We start from the raw sequence: 20,357 nt of genomic DNA on the forward strand, positions 1-20,357 counted from the left end.
GATGCATCAAAAACAACACAAAACTGAGTAGACCATACACACAAGGCAAGTGAACCCCCAAACATCATTTCTGGCTGCCTGCCGTTGATAAGACTGTCCTTAACTTTAATGAACCAGAGACCCACTGACTCATTAAAGAAGAATTTCGACTCACTGGCTGACTGCCTAATTCAGATCTTGCTGCATCCAGAAACCTTGGGTTCACTGTGAAGTACGCTTAAAACAAGATTGGGACTGCCTTGGCTGGCAAACCATGATAACCCAACCAGTTGCCATGGTTGAGCAATGCAGAGCCAGGATCTCCCTCTGCTGAGGATGCGGCAGGACTACTCCAGGAGCAACAAGGACCCAGAGCTGGAGGACGACAATAAGCCCTCATCTCTGCTGAGAAGATGGACACTCACATCACTTTCACAAGTACTCAGCCTTGAACACCAGGACCTTCCATCCATAGAGAGACCACCATCCTTGCCGCTAACAGTCCTCCAGTCCCTAACTGCCCAAGTGCATGCAATGCTGGGACTGCTTCTCAGGGACATGGAGATCACAAGGTGGTCAGTTGGGAGCAGTAATTTTATAATTTTGTGGGTGAAACAGAACCATACACTAGCACAATGTAAACCTTTTTCCCCTTTGAAAAAAATCAAGGAAGCCAGAATCAGTCAAAGGATGTTAGTATCTAAATGCTGATGTTTCACAAAACCAAATAACTGCCTCCAGTGTAACAATCATTTCCACTGAGGGGGGAAATAAAATTCTGAATTCTATCTTCAGCAATTTTCAGACAAGTGTGCTCCCCTCCCTGCTTCTAGCAGCACTGCCTCACATTTGTCACTTTGGACTTGGATGTCCAGCTGCCTCAAATCCAGCCCAGTATGTCTAGCCTTTGTCTCTTCTAGATTTCCACTGCTGTTTTGTCTGCCTGTTGATTCAGATGCATCTTTGGTTCTCTATTTCTGAAACCCTTATGCTATCTCCAGTCCTGTCACCTCTTTCCATATAACCTTCAGGGTCCACACATTCTTGCTGGCCACCAGCAAGAATCCTTTGATCCTACATATCAGTCTCCCAGCTTGTCTGTTTGGTTGTCTTCTTTATTTCCTACCTACTTCCAAACATCATTCTTCTCTTTAAACTCATCTACTCATTTTCTTGACCTTTAAAAATGAGCCCGTCAATTCTGCACTCCTTTCTACCTTTCACTTCCTACCCCATCTCTCACTACACTTTTCCTTCATGCTCATTCTTTGTACTTTCACTTTTCATACTCCATTTGCCTTCTTTCCTGCTCTTTGCTTAAATGCCCTGATTTGCCTGCCTCCAAGCCCTTCATAAAATGAGCTTAAACTACTCTGAAATATATGATCTAATTACAATCACATTATTATATAATTATCTTCCTCATTAATGATTCTCTCCTGTGACAACATTCAGTAGGTCAGAAAATTATACTCCATTTGAATTTTTTCAAACATAACTCAATTTGCTTCCAGAGAAGGTGACTGTTTTTCTGGAGTGACAGCAATACAATCACCATAACCTTTTGCTTTTGAAAAAAACTCCACAGCTCAGAAGCAGACCAGCTCCCACACAAAGGCATATGGTTTCTAAATGAGAAAGGCAAGACACCATCAAAGTTACAGCTTTACATAAGCATTTATTCTTCTAAAATCTGTCCAAAACAATCCTCATCCATATTTATTTATATTAATACTTTGATCCATCTTGACTCTTCACAGAAGAGCCTCATATAGGAAAAAAAGATAAATCTTAAATAGATAAAAATCATAGAATCATAGAATGATAGAATGGTGTGGGTTGGAAGGGATCTTTAAGATCATCTAGTTCCAACTCCCCTGCCATGTGCAGGGTCACCAACCACCAGACCAGGCTGCCAGAGCCACATCCAGCCTGGCCTTGAATGCCTCCAGGGACAGAGCATCCACAACCTCCTTGGGCAACCTGTTCCAGTGTGTATGTGAGAATGCGAGACCTAGCCCTAAATGTATTTCTTAGGTATTTTGATGGAATTCTGGTAATTTGAAAGTAATTACTTTTAATTACTTACTTACCTGGGTCCTTTTCAACCCAGGCCATTCTATGATTCTCCCCTGCCTGTTAAACAGAGAGGACTCTGATTTCTCTTCCAAGAGTATAATTTAGATTATTAGGATATGGCTACTTGTTATTAAATATCCAGTAATTCTGACAGAAAGAAACCTCATCATTGCATTTTACTTTAATAATTTTTAAATTATAAGACATTTCAAGTAGTGCTACTCACATTTGACAAACATCATTCAAAAAAAAAAAAAAAAAAAAAAAACCAATGGGTACTTCAGGATGCTGACCACTCAATGATAAATCAGTGCAAGATACAAAGATTCACACACTACAAGGGCAAGGCTTTCATAATACTTTTTATTTTGTTACCTCCACCTTACTAGTAATTGAATATTTAGAGGCAATCTAAATATATAATTAGCTTCACTATCCTTAAATGCAGAACTAATAGATTGCAATGAACTGCAGTGAACTACAATGAGAGGTGCAATCTTCACATGGTTAATTTAAAAAAATAATTAAAAAAAAAAAAACACAAAGGAAAGTGCAAAGGAGGATATTAAATGATGGAGGCAAATGGCTTAGGTTTTTGTTCAGAACACACAATACTGCTGTGGGCCATGAATGTGTTATTGTGGACCAGACAAGAACAGAAAAAGAAAAAACTAAAAAAAAAAAAAAAAAAAAAAAACTAAAAAAAAAAAAAAAAAAAACCCACACACAAAAAAAACACTCTAGCCTTCCAAGTCAAAGGAATATTTTAACTTGTTTATAAGGAAAGCCAATAACACAGCTTGTAGCAGCAGCCCTTTGAAGGCCATTTTCTACCAGAATTTCGTTAAAAACCAACATGAAACAAACAACTTCACTCTAAAATGCTATAATAGTTTTACAAACAATAGATAGTATCTCTTTCCACAGTTTTGATTAAACACTTAATGAAAGACACTTTCTTTTTCTCGTGCTCAATGCTGCCCTCCCAAATACCTCCATCTCCACTGTGCACACTCATGGCATCATTAATTTGTTAACATCTTGCACTAACCACAGACCACTACTGTTGACTTGAAAGCTGAATATCAGGTATTTCTTATTCTAAGTGTAAGAAACAGCCAAATTAGATACACAGATTCCTCAGGAACGAAGAGAATGGCAAGCTGATTATGTCATCTCAAGTTATACACCACAGAAACAAAAGCAGCTCCCTTTCAATTTTGTTTTGCATTTTCCTCTGATTTACTCAACTTTATCAAGAAGGAATGGTATATTAAATGTTATTTAATTCATGGACTGAAGAAGCTTTCTTTCCCAAGTAACCTGGCATTAGCAGCATTTTTTCTTGGACAATTGCATATGGGATGATTACTTTTAAAAGGAAAAAAATAATTAAAAACAAACAAACAAACAAAAAAAAAAAAAAACCCACATCTGTAGAGTACGTTAAAGAGTTTGCCAGCCTGATAGGTGATGTTTTAAAATCAATTAGGCAATCTTATGTGTACCAATCCTGGATACCAAAATCAAACAATACATGCTTGATTTACCTTTCTGCCTTGAGTAGAAATTCAAGTTTGTTAAATGCTATTAATGAGCACGCTCTTCCTGGCAGCTACACAAGTTTTGACTCACTCCTCACACAAAGATGTGGAGGGCAAATGGGAAACTTGTCAGGTCTGATTTGCAGAATGATGGGTTCCTCAGGCAAGCATGATTCAGTAAACTATATGGAGTCTGGCAAATCTGAGAGTTGGGAGTATCTTCTTCAGCTAGATGAACGCTGCATGCTAGAATAGGCACAAATGCCATTTACTAGAATATAAGAAAGACACTTGTTTACACAATTGTTATGAAATTCTAAAGCTAAAATTACCAGTATTTCTGCAACACTTTTTAAAACACACTCTATCTTAATACTTCTCAGTATATACAACTTCAAAATGTTTTCTATTTAGGAGAGATAATGTTCTTGCAATAAAACAACATGATTACCAACAGGTGAAATAAATGTGTCAAAGAAGTACTTGACTTTGACAATGCTGATGCAATGAAAGCCTCAGTTGAAATAGTAAGCATTTTATTTCTAGTGTTGTGGAGATGACTGCTTATCTTTTAACGAAAAGGAAGGAGCAACAGATGCAGGCAGTGAAAAATGTAAATACTAAGCTACAAGGTAGCGTGAGGATGCTTCCCACAATTATGGTAGTTAACAGCATAAATAGCCCTCAGGAAAGTCATCTGGGCTGCTACAAGTATACCACATCAATTATTGTTCTCCATATTAAAATTGTCTGTTACCTAAGGGCAGAACAGCAGAAGAGCCAGCTGCGTGCAACCTGCAATAACAGTAACTTGCCTTTTAACAATGAAAGGTTAGCTATGCTACATGTAATTAACAGTTCCAACATCTACATGGTTAAACTGCAACTTCTCCCACATTTCTTTCGAAATGAAAGAGATCAGGGAGGAAGATTTCCAACTTACACTAGATGAGACAGCAGAGTTAGCTAAACTGCAGTCAAATAAATAAATAAACCTTGAGGTTTTCAGGCCAAAGTTTGGCAGCAATTCATTCTTCTGAACCTATAAGCCCAATACGACAGGTTCTATGAATGACTAGCACCAAGTGTTTCATATATCCAACGTGCAAGCCAGCTTCTCAAATACTTGTTTCAAAATTGCAACCCAACAGGAAAATAACTACTGCTAGAAGTAATTTGTCAATCCTACATGAGACAGCAATCATCTAGGAGAAAAGAATGCAACACAGAAACATTCGGAATAGATTTTTTCCTGTGGTTTTGAAACAAATTAGCTGTCAGTGATTTATAGAATAACAAGAAATACTGACTAATTAAAAATACTGAAGTATGTGAGCATGACTTTTAGAAAAATCACGCCAATAATTTACTGGCTAGTTAGTTCCTTTCATTCTCCAGCCATGGACAGTTCTAGAAATTAAGAAGAAATAGTGCAGACCTATTAATTTATCATTTTGTTCATTACAAATCAGTGACAGATGACTGTGCCAATGTTACAGAATAACATTCATTAATAATCAGCACTCCCAGCTAAGAAACATATGTTCAAGCTTTTTGAGCCACTAGATGCATATTGTATGTGTTAAGAAATGGCAAATTATGTCTTACAGACAGTAGTTGTGGCTATTTGCTTTTTTTTTTTTTTTTTTTTTTTTTAATTTATTTTTAAAACTAAGAGTGAAAATTGGGACTTTGAGATTTGAGGTACCATTGTGCCTACAAAAAGGACAGGAAACCATTCCTCACAGCAGTATTTCCATCACCAGCGGCTATGCAGCTTGAAAACAAAATCCAAAAGCCAGAACCAAGACAGCTTTCAGAGCATGCTGGGCATCTACTTCCATGGGAGTAGAGACAGTCTAGGATGTACTGTAAAGGCTAAATAATTTAGTCCTTAAATCAAAAATGAGACAGAAAAATTCCTACAAGTTCTCTCTGAGTACAAATGCTCTCTGTTCAGATGTAATACCCAACACTGATCTTTTTTTACTTATGATCCTTTGATATAAGCTTTGAAGGTGTTACGTTTTGTATTTCTTCTAGGAAGCAATAAAAATGACTACTATATACTCTCTTTCTCTTACACTGAAGGAGACAAAACATTTTTGGATGAGATTTAATCTGTGGCATTCAACTTTAGCTTCCTGGCTCTACCAACAGCAGCATGTACAAAGGAAGTGATTATTCCCATCTACTAAGCCTTAAACCACACCTGGAGTGAGTGAGATTGCACAGCACACGTGGGACAACCTGGAGATCAGGACTTGCCAGCACAGGTACACAAAGGACAGGTCCTGCTCGACCAACCCGATCTCCTTCTATGATCGAGTGACCTGCACGGTGGATGAGGGAAAGGCTATTGATGTGGCCTATCTTGACTTCAAGCAAAGCCTCTGATACTGTCTCCCACAGTATTCTCCTGGGGAAGCCGGCAGCCCGTGGCTTGGACAGGTACACTCTTTGTTGGCTAAGGAACTGGCTGGAGGGCCAGGCCAACAGAACAGTGCTCAATTGATCTACATCCAGCTGGCAACCAGTCACAAATGGTGCTCGCCAGGGATCAGTACTGGGGCCTGTCCTGTTCAAAACTTTTATTGATGACCTGGCTAAGAAGATTGAGCACACCCCCAGAAAGTATGCATTTTGACACCAAGCTAGTAGGAAGAGTTGATCTGCCTGGGGGTAGGAAGGCTCTTCAGAAAGATCTGGATAGGCTGGATCAGTGGACTAAGGCCAGTGGGACAAAGTTCAACAAAAACAAATGCTGGATCCTACACATTGGCCACAAAACCCCAGGCAACACTACAGGCTTGGGGCAGAGCGGCTGAAGATTGTGTAGAAGATATTGACCTGAGAATGTTGCTCAATGCTCAGCTAAACATGAGCCAACAGTGTGCCCAGATGACCAGTAAGACCAATGGCATCCTGCTTTGTATAACTGTAGTTAGCAGGAGCAGGGAAGTGATCATCCCCTTGTATTCACCACTAGGGAGGCCATACCTTGAGCACTGTGTTCAGTTTTGGGCCCCTCACTACAAGAAAGACATCGAGGCCCTGGGGCATGACCAGAGAAGGGCAATGAAACTGTGAAGCATCTGGAGCACAAACCTTAGAGAAGCAGCTGAGGGAGCTGGGATTGTTAATCTGGAGGAGGATGAGGGGAGACCTTATTGCTCTTTACAACTCCCTGAAATGAGGCTGTGGTGTGGTGGGGTCTGCCTATTCTCCTGTGTAACTTGCGACAGGAGAAGAGGGAATGACCTCAAGTTGTTCCAGGAGAGATTCAGGTTGGATATTAGGAAAAATTTCTTCTCTGGAAGAATTGTCAGGTGCAGGAATAAGCTGCCCAGGGAGGTGGTTGAGATGGTGGAGTCACCATCTCTGGAGGGGTTCAAGAAATATTTAGATGAGGGACACTGTTTAGTGGGGAAATATTGGTGATAGGACTAGATGATCCTGGATGTCTTTTCCAAACTTGATGATTTTGTGATTCTACAGACTACCTCATCTAACTTTGGCCTGCACCAAGACAAAGAATATGCTAACAAGCTAACAAATACCTGGAGGGAAGCCCCCAAGACAGTCAGAGTTAGAGTTCAAAGTTCTCTGAAAAGAAGCTGCAGGACAGGTGTTCGTTCATACCAGAGACAGGACAGCTTTGGGATACCTCACAGCAATCCCCCAATGCCCCCCAGTGGGAAGGCTATAGAGATGATGGAGCCAGGCACTTTGCTAAGGTAAACACTGAGAGGCAACGATCATAAACTGAAGTCAGAAGGCTATGAAGCTATAACGAGGAAAAGAAAAAAAAAAATATGAGAAAAATTAAGCATTGAAAGAGGTTGTACACTTCCGCTCTGCAGGCTTTTCAGAACCCAAAAAGAAAAAGGCCTGAGCAGCCTGATTTAAATTCACTGTTGACCCTGCATTAAGCAGAGGGTTGGAGAAGAGATCTTACGTTGCCCCTTCCTGCCTGAAAAGCTCTGGAATACTGTGAAGAGGGAGACAAAGAGAAAGAGCAGAACCTACCTGATAATCATCACAGAAACCTTGCATGGGGAGTAGCCAACTTCAAGCGCTTCAGAAGGCTGTGTTGAAACCCAAAATGAATAACTAAGGAACGACTTGCCCTGCAGGAGAATATAGTCCTAGCTCCTCAGAACAGATGCTGGTTTTAGTGACATAACTTGCTCATTCTTTACTACTTTAAACAACTGGTACATTCTTATTTCAGTGTATTTTGACAATGATAAATGTGTTGACCATGCAGGCAGGAGACTCTGGTAATAAGATTTTTTTTTTTCCTTTCTGTTTGCAATATTGTGTAGTGTTGGAATAATCCTATCACATTTATGTTTCAAGGGCAACAGGAAAACAGCTTCCTCCACAGAGGAAAGAAGCAAATGGAATTCCCCCAAATATAGTAACTGGGGATAGAGCTGTCAGGAAATAACCAGATCACTCCCCTCTAAACTTCTAGCAATTCAAACCGCTTCATCCTCTGGGGCACACAAATGACACATTGGAGTTACTGCTGTTTCTCTCCTATAGCCAATACAGCTGACTATTTGCACGAAACAAGATTCACACATCACCTCTTCTCTGCATTTTAACATGCACTTCTTTATAGTAAGGGATAAATTGTTAAACGATTAGGCCAACACTCACTTCTAGATCCTGAAGATGGAACTGTGGGGCTGTCTTACTCTTCTTACTATACCTGCATGCTACAACAGATATATAGTAGGTATTAAGAGTGGCTTATTGCTTCCAAAAGTTGACAGCGGCTTATTATTATTTCATATAAGGCTACTGTATCTTAAAGGAATTTCTGTATAAAATCATAATACTCTAATAAAATACAATGGTCTGCTGAAATATACACAAAAAAAGTGTTTACCTTTGCAGAAAATTAATGAGAAACATTTGTAGATGCCTTTGAGCAACTACGACCAACCACTGCATTTGCAGATGGCAATGAAAAGCTGTGAGAAAGTTTTTGATGTTTATGTACACTAATGGGCATGACAACTGAGTTTGTTGATTCAGTTCAGTGAGAACAAATGGATGACAAGCTGAACAGTACAGAAGGGTATTTTAAGATGCATTGTGTCACTAGAATTTTATATGTGCACAGTATTTCTTGCACTATAGTTGGCCTCAGAGCATGCACATAGACACTGTGCTTCAAGATCAAAGAAATCAAAGGATTGGAATATGGGAGGAAGTTGTACTGGGTCAAGAAACCATAAAATAGGATCTGTTTTTTTTCAGTGTGGGACTTCTTCCATGACAAAAGCATCCCTTGCAAAAAAGTGAAGGAGAATAAATCTCTGTGATCACTAATCCTTATAAAAATTACAGAGCCCACAGTTAAAAGGAACCAGCTATCAAACAAGGAGATGAAGTCAATTATTGGATTCAATTTGAAAGGAGCTGGGAACAAACTTAGGGTTTGTGTGATGCAGAGTAAATAAGGTTTGTGTCGCTGACTAGGCTTTCTTCAATCCCAATTCATCATGTTTTCTGTACTTTATCTTGGGGAATATGAAGGTTGTGTAGCTGTCAGCTGAGCCTTATGATCTGCCACTCTAACAAGCACAGCCAGGCTGGCATAAGGAAGGCTTCCAAACACACTCCAGGGAAATAAAAGGCCCTGTCCAAGCAGCATGAAGGGAAATACGCTTTTATAGTAATATGGACATGAAAAATATTGCCCAATGAAGGCCAAAGGTCCCGACCAACATATCACACTGTAAGAAAAAGAAACTAAGAGAAAAGAAAGATTTGTCACACTGGGCAAGAAGTAAAAGTTCACTTATTATAGAGGGGAAGAACAAAGACCTCCCCCAATCAGCAAATGTATGAAGATGGTTAATAAAATGCCTTTAAAACTGCATGAAAGGCTTTTGTTCTGCTTGTTAGAAAGGAAAGCAGATCAGACTGCAGAAGAAAACCACCAAAGTCAGAGAAAATGTGACACCAGACCTACACAGAGGTTTATAAGAAACATAGTGAAAAGAAGGAACAATGGAGATCAGAGTTTTTCCAGTTAAAAATCTATTTTCCACAATGTGCAGTACTACATTGGATTGATGGGGCTTTTTTATTGTTTTGCTAAATTTGACAGTGAAATGTTGGAAGTGCTATATTTGACTTTAACTTTACCAGAAACTTTGTTTTCAAGAGCACAGGAATAGCACTTTATCCAAAGCTTTTTTTTTTTTTTTTTTTTTTTTTAAAAAAAAAAAAGGGCTTACTGATTTCCCTTTTTTCAATTTAGAGAAAACAAGCTATGGAGATGGTACTTATTATTTACGTAGCACTATAGTGCAAATATCAATGCCTAGCACTTTGCTAACAAATAAGAGACATAGGCCATGCTTCATGGAGCTTAACCACTCCATATTCTATGAAGCTTAGCGTCATAGAATAACATATTCTAAAATGCCTAGAGAAGAGGAGAAGGAAGAATCAAAAAACATCACGCAGCTTCTCAGGCTGATGGTGCAAGATAATCCTTTGACAACACAGCACTTTCACTTGAAGGAAAAAAGGCACTTAGAGATGAATTTCTACACGGATACATAGAATTTTTGCCCTCAAGGAAAAGGTCCACATTATCGATGGCTCATGCAAAAGTGTGGAAAGGAAATCTAAACCTGCGCTTCCAGTATAAAGAACCCTCCTCCTAAAAGATGCCCTGCAATACACACATCCCAGGAAGCGATTTGGTCTCTGACAAAGCTTCAAAAAGTTAAAATGTGGTGTTTTTCAGGCTGTCTTGTAGAAGAGGTTGTGTTGTTAAAAATGCAGCTCTAAGGAATATAACATGACAGGTTTTCAAAATCTAGGCATTCAGAGAACAAGCGAATTGAAATATATTTCAGCAATCACAGTGCAGCTACAAATGTTGTCTAACAATACTCTCAGAGAAGGAGGCCAACAAAATGACAACATGACCTAATATTTATTTATGGCTATAAAAGTTTTCTACATAAATCAGGATTTATGGAAGACAAATTTCTCTCACTTGCCTTTAGCTTATGAATCAATCTACTCTCTGCAGTTAGGAAACTACTATTCTGGAAGATGTCATAAAAAGCCATGGGTATAACAAGAGAGAAGAAAACACAACACACCAAACAGGTGCAGCCACTATGCAAACATGTTTCCTATCCCAGACATTTTCTAATTTACGACCATGTATTGAAAAGAAATTCAGAGTAAATGTCTCTGCATTTGATTGCTAGAGGTTAGCAGGTGATTTGCTATACAAGCAAACCAACACTGCAATCAGCATTACTTTTCACAATGGGTTATTTATGCATTCTTTTTCACTGGTCAGTCCCTTCTTAGCCTTTCAGACTCTTCCTGCATTTGACATAAGCTCAATCAAAATTTAAGGCTAAACTTACACTTGCATCGTGGATTACATGACTTCCAGCACGAGGCATTTGATAAAATTTATTCCACAAATTATCTAAGATCTCATTTCTCTAATAATGTATCTTTTACCAAAAACAACCATCAGCATACAGTGTGATGAATGGTATTAGCACAGCTAAGGACAAGACAGCACTAGTTTAGCACCTCTCGACTCAAGTAAAGTTTGTGTATCCCTCAGCACAGTGAGAATCCTGTGCACGCATGTTTATCAGTTAGAGAAATAATTTGCAGTCTCCTCTGTGACTTCTGAACAAGGGGCAAAATTGACCCTTGCTCCAATACCACTTCAGCATTTCAGTTTTAAGTTATGGTTCTGTAAAGCTACATCAACGAATCCTGGAAACAGTAGACAGAGTATGTAATGTCTGCAGTCCTGTGCTTATAATATTCTGCCAGAAGGGGAGCGATTGGTGTATCAGTGACAAATACACAGACTCGCTTCTTTAAGCTTCACTTCATTTCCAAGAAGAGCCTCCAAACTGCAGACTGCATGAATGAGCTCAGAGGAGTGATGCTACGCTGTGCCATCCAATCACTCTAATTGGAGAAGGGGCCTGTCCCAGATCTCTGTATTTGTGGGGGCAGTTTTAGTGCAATCCTCATCTCTTTCTCTTCAGAATTGGACAACTGATAGGAAACTCAGAGCTGTTAATTTCTACAGTTAATCTTAATGGTTGATTTTATGCCTTGTAAATGTTATTCTAAAGTGTTAGAGTAAACAGAACACTAGACTGTTGTTGATTTAAGTGATTATACATACTTTTTCCCATCCAAAGGATTATTTACTGAGGCAACAAACTGAAAATGGATTAAAGAGTATTCCTTTTTATTTGCAGCAGAGTTCACACACAGTATTCATTGCTACAGGATATCATCAAAGCTAACATCACAGCTCAGAATTAATGAAACACAAGAAACCAAGATACAGAATAGCAACCTTTACGTGACTTTCAGATTTTACTACTGCCTACTCAGGACAGGAAACGGACAGGTAAGACTCAGACAAAGTCCATTAATTCAACCACATCCTGAGCATAATGCATCAAAGGGTATGCTCCAAAATAAAGGTATTGTATAACTCAACTCTTAGGCTTTTTCTTTTAAATATCCACAATTTTAGCTGGCTCATCTGACAAAGCAACCCCCAGCATGCCAGTTCCTCTCAGGACAAGAATCAGCAGACTTTATCTGTCATATTTCTGCCTCCAACACATGAATGTTTTCTAAAAGCCTGTTATCTGCATGCTGCTGGCTTTCACCCTGCTTAGCTTCAGAGATTTATCAGGATGACAGCATGAGGAGCTGCGACCACTACAAAAGTAACACTGCAGACAACTATTTTACCCTACAAAACAGATAGGAAACAACTGAGCTACAAATGTTTGTTGTCCAATCTGCTGTAGCACAGTGTATAATCAATTAACATATGGATGTTATAATTAAGAAATATACAAGAAAGTTGGGCTAAACAGGTCATCACGCTAAAGAGAAATGAATGGAAAGCTTACCCTTGTCCTAGGCTCACTGAGAAGACTCTAAGAGGAGTGATCTCCAAAAGAGATCCTTCCCCAGTGGCAGTCAGCTCTGAAATGGGTCTCGGAGAGGTGGAGCCAGGCTCCACCCCTTCCAGTAGCACAGGTGAATTGCCTTCACCTGTGCTCCTGTGGCTGATTCACTGCTCGCCTCAGGTGGTCAGTCAGGTTCAGGCCATGATTCAGCATTTCCCATACACACCAGAAGAAAACAATGCTACACATCCTGTTAGCAGCTCAGCAAAGTCATACTTAGAGTATCTCTGAACCACCTGAAGATATAATTAAGGCTTACACAATCAGTGTGGCTACACAGGCTTTTTCCTTCATTAACACTTGCTGACAACTCTCCACAATTGGAAACTTATTTCAAACAGGCTTTTTCTTGGAGTTCTGGAGTCCAACATAGGAAAATCATTACTGGTATCCCTCATGTGAAAGGTTATCCTCTAAACAGGACACACCAAATTCTTAAGGACTACCACGGCAGTGTGAAAAAAGAGATGAAGAGAAGCTGGAGCATGGGCAACCAGACGTTCTGCATGCACGTGCAAAAGGCTTTGCTGCTACAGACTGCAAACTCTGAATATCCTCTCAGATACCACCCATGAAATACTCTCTCTCTCCTTCCCACAGTTGCTGCAGCAGCACCAGCTGGACTGAAACCAGCCTCCTTTGCCAGCATTTGCAGCAGCTCCAACCAGCAGCCGGATAGAGATGCACCATGCAATGATCTTAGTGCTTTGGTGGTTACCTCTCACGTTTTCAGATTTGTAGCAAGGAAATGTAGCTATGCATGCACAAATGCAATATCAGTGCCATTTTCATACCTCAAAAAAACTACCCCCAAAATGAGCTTTCTGCTCCCAAGTAGATTCAGTTCTATCACCTCATTCTATGTTTTGACTGACATAAGAACTGCAGTTTGGCACAGTTTCGTACCTGCGGTTCTAGAGACAGAGAAGAAATTTAACAGCCTGATTTGCAGATTACACCCATAAGCTCTAGCACAACAAATAAATCATGGAATCTTTTGCATTGGAAGTCACTACTAAAGGCCATCTAGTCCAACTGCCCTGCAATGAACAAGGATACCTAAAGCAGATCAGGTTGTTCAGAGTTCCTCCAGTCTTGCCTAAAGGGTTGGCATGCTCTCTCCCCAGACCCTGCAGTCTCCAGGAAAGTTGTGTGCTCTCTCTGACAAACTCCACAATCAACAGCCTCCCACTGGTTTCTATGCCAAGGTTCAACACTGTAAAAAAAAAAAAAAAAAAAAAAAAAAAAAAAAAAAAAAAAAAAAAAAAAGGCACCCACCTGGCAGACGCCGAGTAGAGCAAATCTGTAGCTCTGTAAACATTTCATCTTAACCATTATGTGCATTCAAGCCACTTAACAGCATCGTTAGGATAAATAAGTACAGGTGGTAAGAACTTAAGGGTAGGTGTTTAATCCCCATCTTCTGTGAGATGTATCTTCAGAGAGCTTTCCCTACCTGCATGCCAGATCACAGTGGTCACAGTCACCCTGAGATGGCTGCAGAGAGCCACAGAGCAGGCGGATGCTGCCTTCCCATTCTCCCCAAAACACTTCTGTTTGGATTTTAATTGACCTAAAATGGAATCCAAAGAGATTTTGATGACACTTGTTTTTTTTATGCACAAGAAGATCTAAGCCCATGCCTACCAGCCTGGAAAATATTGTTCCTGCAAGGTTGCATAAATTTTTTCTCTTTGACACCTTTCACCTGCTCCCGCTGAACTAGGTAAACAGCGAAACTTCCCTTCATAAAAGAAGCCAGATATATTTCTAAAACACTTGAAGAGGGGAAGGAAACCTAACAGGCATTTTAGGATCCCTCACGCAAACTGGCATTTACATTTATCAGGGTTTTTTTAGCTTGCTACCCATTAAGTGCTTCCTAGACTTTTTGTTGATGTAACCAACATTTTTATGAGTGTTCTGGGACAGCAGCAGGGTTTTAAAATGTAACAGGAAGTCTATGTGAATCTCTCTCATGCTGTTCTCTATCATTCTTCTCAGAACACCATAATAAATATTCTCCACTATAACAACACCAATCAGTTTGGTCTTCCTTTGCCTTTTTTTTCAGTATCTGGACAATTTTAAGGAGTAACAAGCAGCACATTTGCAGCCAAGGTGAAGTTCATTTCAACTTTAAAAATACATCAGCATCTTTTGATATGTGTGCATGTGCGTACATGCACCCATATGTACCATCACATACAATGTCACTGCTTGGATTTTTCTCCAGTCTGAATGGTTCTGCATCACGATTTGCTTTGTCATCACCATGGCATAACATCACCTGTGTGAGCTGACACACAGAAACCACAGCACTGCCTGCAAACTGCTACACCATGTCCTGTTGTAGTATCATTTTTAAACAGCCACCTCCAGGCACTCAAAAAATAGTAGATCTAGACACAACTCACTGTCTCTACAGTCTTGCTTTAATGTTACAGAGTTGTCCAACAGTTACTCGTTCTGTAGAAAAAGTGCGTAGTAACAACTCAAAGCATCAAAGCATACAGGGAGGTGCTGCTTTCTGAAATACTCTTTAAAACACATAATTTAAGCAGCATTTGAGTACCTGCTAATGAAACAACATAGGTATTTCCCCTCCAAAGTTTCCATCTGTGTGTGTTAATTTAAGCAGAAAAGTCAAAGAGCCCCTCGCACACTGGGATCTATTTTTTTTTTTCCTTCAAAGGCAGAATAAACACCTGGATCCCACTGGCTGTGCTCAGGAGGCCAATCCAACAACTGCATTTGTGAATACTGTTTAAGTTTACAAGAATTCAACAGAATACACTCTTGATGTCCTGAAGAGATGGCCGTTCTGATTCATCCAATATCTCTCTGATGAATCACACTCATAGAATGGAGAACAAAAAGCAACTTCACCATCTACCATGAGTTCGAAGATGTGGCTTGAAGGAACAAGTGGAAACTTCCAACTGAGAGCTGAACTTTGTCACCCACAAAAACTCTTCAAGGTATTTTCTTCTAACCTGCTGTCACTTACCAAACACTAAACCTGTGCTCACCCCCTAACAACAAACAAAATAAAGCCACCAACAAAGAAGACAGTGCTCCGAAAGCTCCTACTGTTCTTACCTCATCTTGGTCAAAATTCAAAAGTTCAGAAAGCAAATGCAGCTTCTGGGAAGTGCCTGGGCTGGAGCTGGCGTCCCAAAGCCAATCTGCCCATAACATGCAATTCAGCTGTCAGAAACCAGGGGAAGCTTTTTTCCAGCATTTTTTTTCCAGTGTACCATCTGAAAACACTAATATTTTTCTTAAAACAAAACTAATGAATTGTGCATGAAAGAAAACAATTGGAGACAGAATAATTAAAAATTGTTATCAAGTGATGTAAACCACAACGTTGTGGTTCAAGCCTTTATGAATCAAAAAAAGCAATTAGGGAAAGATGGTTTTGATGTCTGAGTTCAGGCAGAGACAAACAACGTTTTGCACATTTGAAGTTCATATGAGCAGCAAAGAAACAACAGGCTTATGCTAAGACTCAAGCTTTAAATAAATAAAACAAAAACTTACAAATAAAAACTTAATAAAAGCTTAACTGAACACTTCCCACCACGACTGCCAAAGCTCTTTGGCCCCTGTCCCCCCAATTTGTCATTTGTTTTTTCAGCATTGTATTACTGCAATACAGGGGCATATCACATAGCATTAATCTCACTAAAAACAAGCATAGAAACAAATCTCTGTCTTATTACAGAGCACAGAACTTGATTTGCAAGGAAGTTTTGTGTTCCCATCAGTTGTTTTTTAAGTCCTAGGTCTGCATCAGACTGAGCATAACATTTTGTCACAAAAATAAGAGGACGATGAATTAGCCCTGAAGCCAGAAGGGGACAAGCAGTGAAAGCTGTTCATTTTGGACATTTTATATCTCCTGTCTTCAGCAGCTACCCTGGACACTTTGCTCTGAGCTGTAAGCGAACACATCGAGGGTTCTCTGTACAAGGTGACGCTCTTTAGCATTTCAGATCTGATCCTAAAACGTTCTTATAATAAACTGTGTATTCCCAAGTACGTGCTATTTTTTAAAGTTTGGAAATTATTTCGTACCAGCAAAGATGACATGCTTTATTTTAAAAGTAAATCAAGTTGAATACTGAAGTATTAAGGAATTAAAGCATTAACCATTTTTTAAGTATTTAAGGACTCGTATTTCATCTTGGCAGATGTGTTATTTTTAAAGAGTGTGCCCCAGCCGCCATTCCCCTCCACATACCTCCTTGGGGCTCTCCAGCCCGGTTAGAAACAGAACAGCAAACCCTACCCCAATGAGAGGCTGCAGCCATTTATCATTTTAAATTACAGCCACGCAGACCCCAAACACAACGAAAAGCTCATCGTTTCCCCCTCCTGGCACAGCTGCACACACTCACTGCCCAGACAGAGGCAGGAGACACGAGGCATCGTGGCGCAGCGAGTCCTGGCAGCAGCCGCTCAGCTCCGGATGTAACCTCACCTTAAGCCATACAAATAACCATCACTGTGATATATTGAACTTTGAAGAGCCTTTTTCCAGAAGCCCATGAAGGACTTCCTTGAAGCTTTGGGAGGAGAAGTGAGTTGGCTCAGGGCCGCTCAGGTGCAGGCAGCAGGGCCAGGCCTCAGCCCAGCGAGCAGCCTGCTGCGGGGCAGTCATGGGTGAGGACACGGTGCCTACAGACACTGCACACTGAGATGCACGGGAGAAGCTGGTGTCCTGTCACTAATTCCTCTCTCAAGTCTGGCTGAACAAGGCCTTTGGGTCCAAAAGCTCTGCAGAAGAATGAACAGTAATTCTGTTCATACTCAAGACAGTATGTAATCCTTGAGGGTTTACATTTCAATTAATCTTCAGATGAAGATGACCATAAGCAATTTCTGACACCAGTTCTCAGCGGTGGAGGCATTACTGCAATGCGAAAGTACCTCTGCATGACTGAGCATCAGGAGCCAGGACTGCAAAACCTTTTTATCCAAACTTCTTGTGATACAGAAAGAATGGTGAGAGCCAACACACGAGTGAGTGCCCAGCAGAGTAACTCCTCCACTACTGCAAAACCAGTGCTAGATATCACGGTGTCAGGAGACACCAACAAAACCTGCCACAACTCATTTTCTAGCATCTTTCCTTCTCCCTACATGGTTTTCCACGGCATTCACACCCATAATGCAGAGGAAAATATGGATGAGTCCTAACGAGTTTCAATCACAGGGTGCCCTACACTCTGCTGGGGGCCGCCTGGCACCACCATCACATGGCCTCGAGGGCACCCTAATGCTTACCCCATCCACCACCCAACACACCAGCCACCGAGCCACTGCCCCATAGGCATGGGGATGGACACACAGCAGGTGGGGAGCCCTCACCTGCTGCCAGCAGTCCGTGGAATCATGACTCCTCTAGCACCGTCGGTGGCCACAGAGCCACCTTCGGAAGGGACAGCGGGTGCTGATAGCCGAGAGTGAGGGAGATTTTGGGGTCGCGGGGCTCCTCGAGGGCAGAGCTGCGTGCTCCGGGGCCGCTCGCTGCCCACCAGCACAAGGGGAGCCGCAGCCGGAGCTACGGCTCTTCCCGCTCTCGGCCCCCGCCGGCCCCCGCCCGCCCCCGCGGCCCCACCGTGCTCCGCAGCGCGGTCCCGCTTTCTTTCTTCCAAGTTCCGCGCTGAATAAAACGCGGAGAGCACGGAGTAACACGAACGCGTTCACCCACGGCTGGGCACCGCGGTTCTACGTCCAAAAATAATTCCTGCTTTGGATGGCTGCCTGCTAAATAACGCGGTTTAATAAACCGAAATTTCTCTGTCTCTCAAAATAAGAAAGATTAAATTAAAAATTAAATTAAATTAAATTAAAAGGGAACAGAAAAAGGAAAGAAAAAAAAATAATAAAAGAAGGAAATCTTCCTGAAAAGCTCCGTAAATGAGAGAAGTGCTCCGCGCTCTCCCGCGCTGCTGCGCACAGCCGGGACGCCCCGCACCGCTCCCACGCCGGAGCTCCCACGGCCGCCTGAGGACGTTTTCCCGAGCGGAGGAGTCCCGGCGACGAGAACGGACGGTAATGATAGCGCCGGGATAAGGCATAACGAGGGCGGCTAAGAAATACGGGGGAGACGCGAAGTCGAAAGTTTGTCGGGAAAAAGAAGTGCGGGAGCAGCCGCGTGGAAGGGAGCATCCCGGCGGGGCGGAGGGACGTACCGGCAGCCAGGCACACGGGCAGCAGCAGCCTGAAGGTGAGCCCGCACAGCACCTCGGTGGCCATCGCGCCGGGGCAGGACGTCGGCCGGGCGGCCGCGGAGCCGTCCCTGGGTGCGCTCCTCTAGGGCCGGCCGTGCGCGGAGCCGCCGCGGCGGCGGAGCATCGCCCGTCCCCGCCTCAGCCGCCTCCCGCCTCCCGCCGCATCCCGCGGCAGCGCCGCGCCGCACCCGGCCCGGGCCACGCACACGCCCGCCCCCTCGGGGCTCCGCGCCCGCCTCCTGCTGCCCTTCTCCTCCTCCTCCTCCTCCTCCTCCTGCCCTCCGCCGCGCTCAATGGAACTAGCCTCCGCCTCGATGCCCCGTAGAGCTTGGGGTCTGTCCGCAGCGCTCCTCCAGGGGGTTCTCCTTCCCCTTACGTGACATTTCTTCCATTTTTTTTTTCTCATTTTTTCACTCTTTATTTTTTTTTTTCTTTTTTAACTTTGATTTGCCTGTTTCCTGCTCCAGGCTTCATCAGCCCAGCTGGCCGCACAAGTAAACTGCCACCTGGAACAACAAAATAAAACAGATCTGACATCGCTGGGAATGAACCGGGGTCACTCCAAAAGTAATGCCTCCTATTTCTTTCCATGAAAACTGCTACATCTACAAAGAGTACAATAACACTATTTGATAGAGCAAATTCTCAGCTACAAAACTCTGTTTTTCAATACAGTCACCGCCATTAGCTATGCATTTTTGCTAGCGATGAACAAGAGCCTGCATGCAACAGCATGTCAACATCTACAGCAGCAGAAGCTATTTCACAACTGCTGTGACCATGCCATTGCTATGAAACAGTTGCCAATGAAGTCCAGCTTTCACTGTGCTCACATCTACTGTTTGGTTCCCATAAACAAAACATTGGTAGGAAGGTTCAACCTCTACTGCCATACCACCAACTTTTGCCTCTGATGACATAGGCCGACATCATAAAATAAGAGGCATTACTTTTGGAACACCCCTCATATGTGACTTCTCTGGAAAGCTTTCCCATTTGCAACCCACTGTCGGTTTAAGTGTTGCAGGTTTAAAAAGGGCCGCTCTGAGGCTTTCCTGGTGTCCCTGGGTAAAGTGTGCTGAGTAAAGTGGGGGCTGAGATAGCACTGTTATGGAGAGCTATCAATGGTGTTATTAATGCAAATCAAAGTCCGCTTAATCTTGGGCAATGCATTGCAATTCCTCCCACTCACATGAGGTGAGTGCAGGCAGAATGCCTTTGTCGTGGCAGCAGTGCTGCAGGAAAACCTTTATCCCATCCCTGGAGACATTCAAGGCCAGGCTGGATGTGGCTCTGGACAGCCTGGTCTGGTGGTTGGTAACCCTGCACATAGCAGAGGGATTGAAAGAAACTAGAAGATCATTATGGCCCTTTTCAGCTCAGGCCATGCTGTGATTCTGTGATTCTATGATCCCTACACAAGATGAAGAGAAAGCTATGGATAGTGACCCCATGGGGCAACATGTGAATCCTTGGTGCCCCTTCCTGGTGTG

General features: G+C 42.0%; 1 protein-coding gene across 1 annotated transcript in view; it reads right to left on the reverse strand.

The window, feature by feature from the left end:
- Window positions 1-18,889, reverse strand: part of PIEZO2 (piezo type mechanosensitive ion channel component 2) — a gene marked incomplete at both ends in the record, with an annotated part of 287,728 nt that extends 268,839 nt beyond the window's left edge. Inside the window, one exon of the mRNA XM_079533880.1 lies at window positions 18,826-18,889. Coding sequence (XP_079390006.1) covers window positions 18,826-18,889 — 64 coding nt within the window. The remainder of the gene's footprint in view (window positions 1-18,825) is intronic.
- Window positions 18,890-20,357: the final 1,468 nt, after the last annotated feature.

This window comes from Tetrao urogallus (assembly GCF_951394365.1).
Source record: "Tetrao urogallus genome assembly, chromosome: 3".
In the NCBI taxonomy this organism is placed as follows: domain Eukaryota; kingdom Metazoa; phylum Chordata; class Aves; order Galliformes; family Phasianidae; genus Tetrao; species Tetrao urogallus.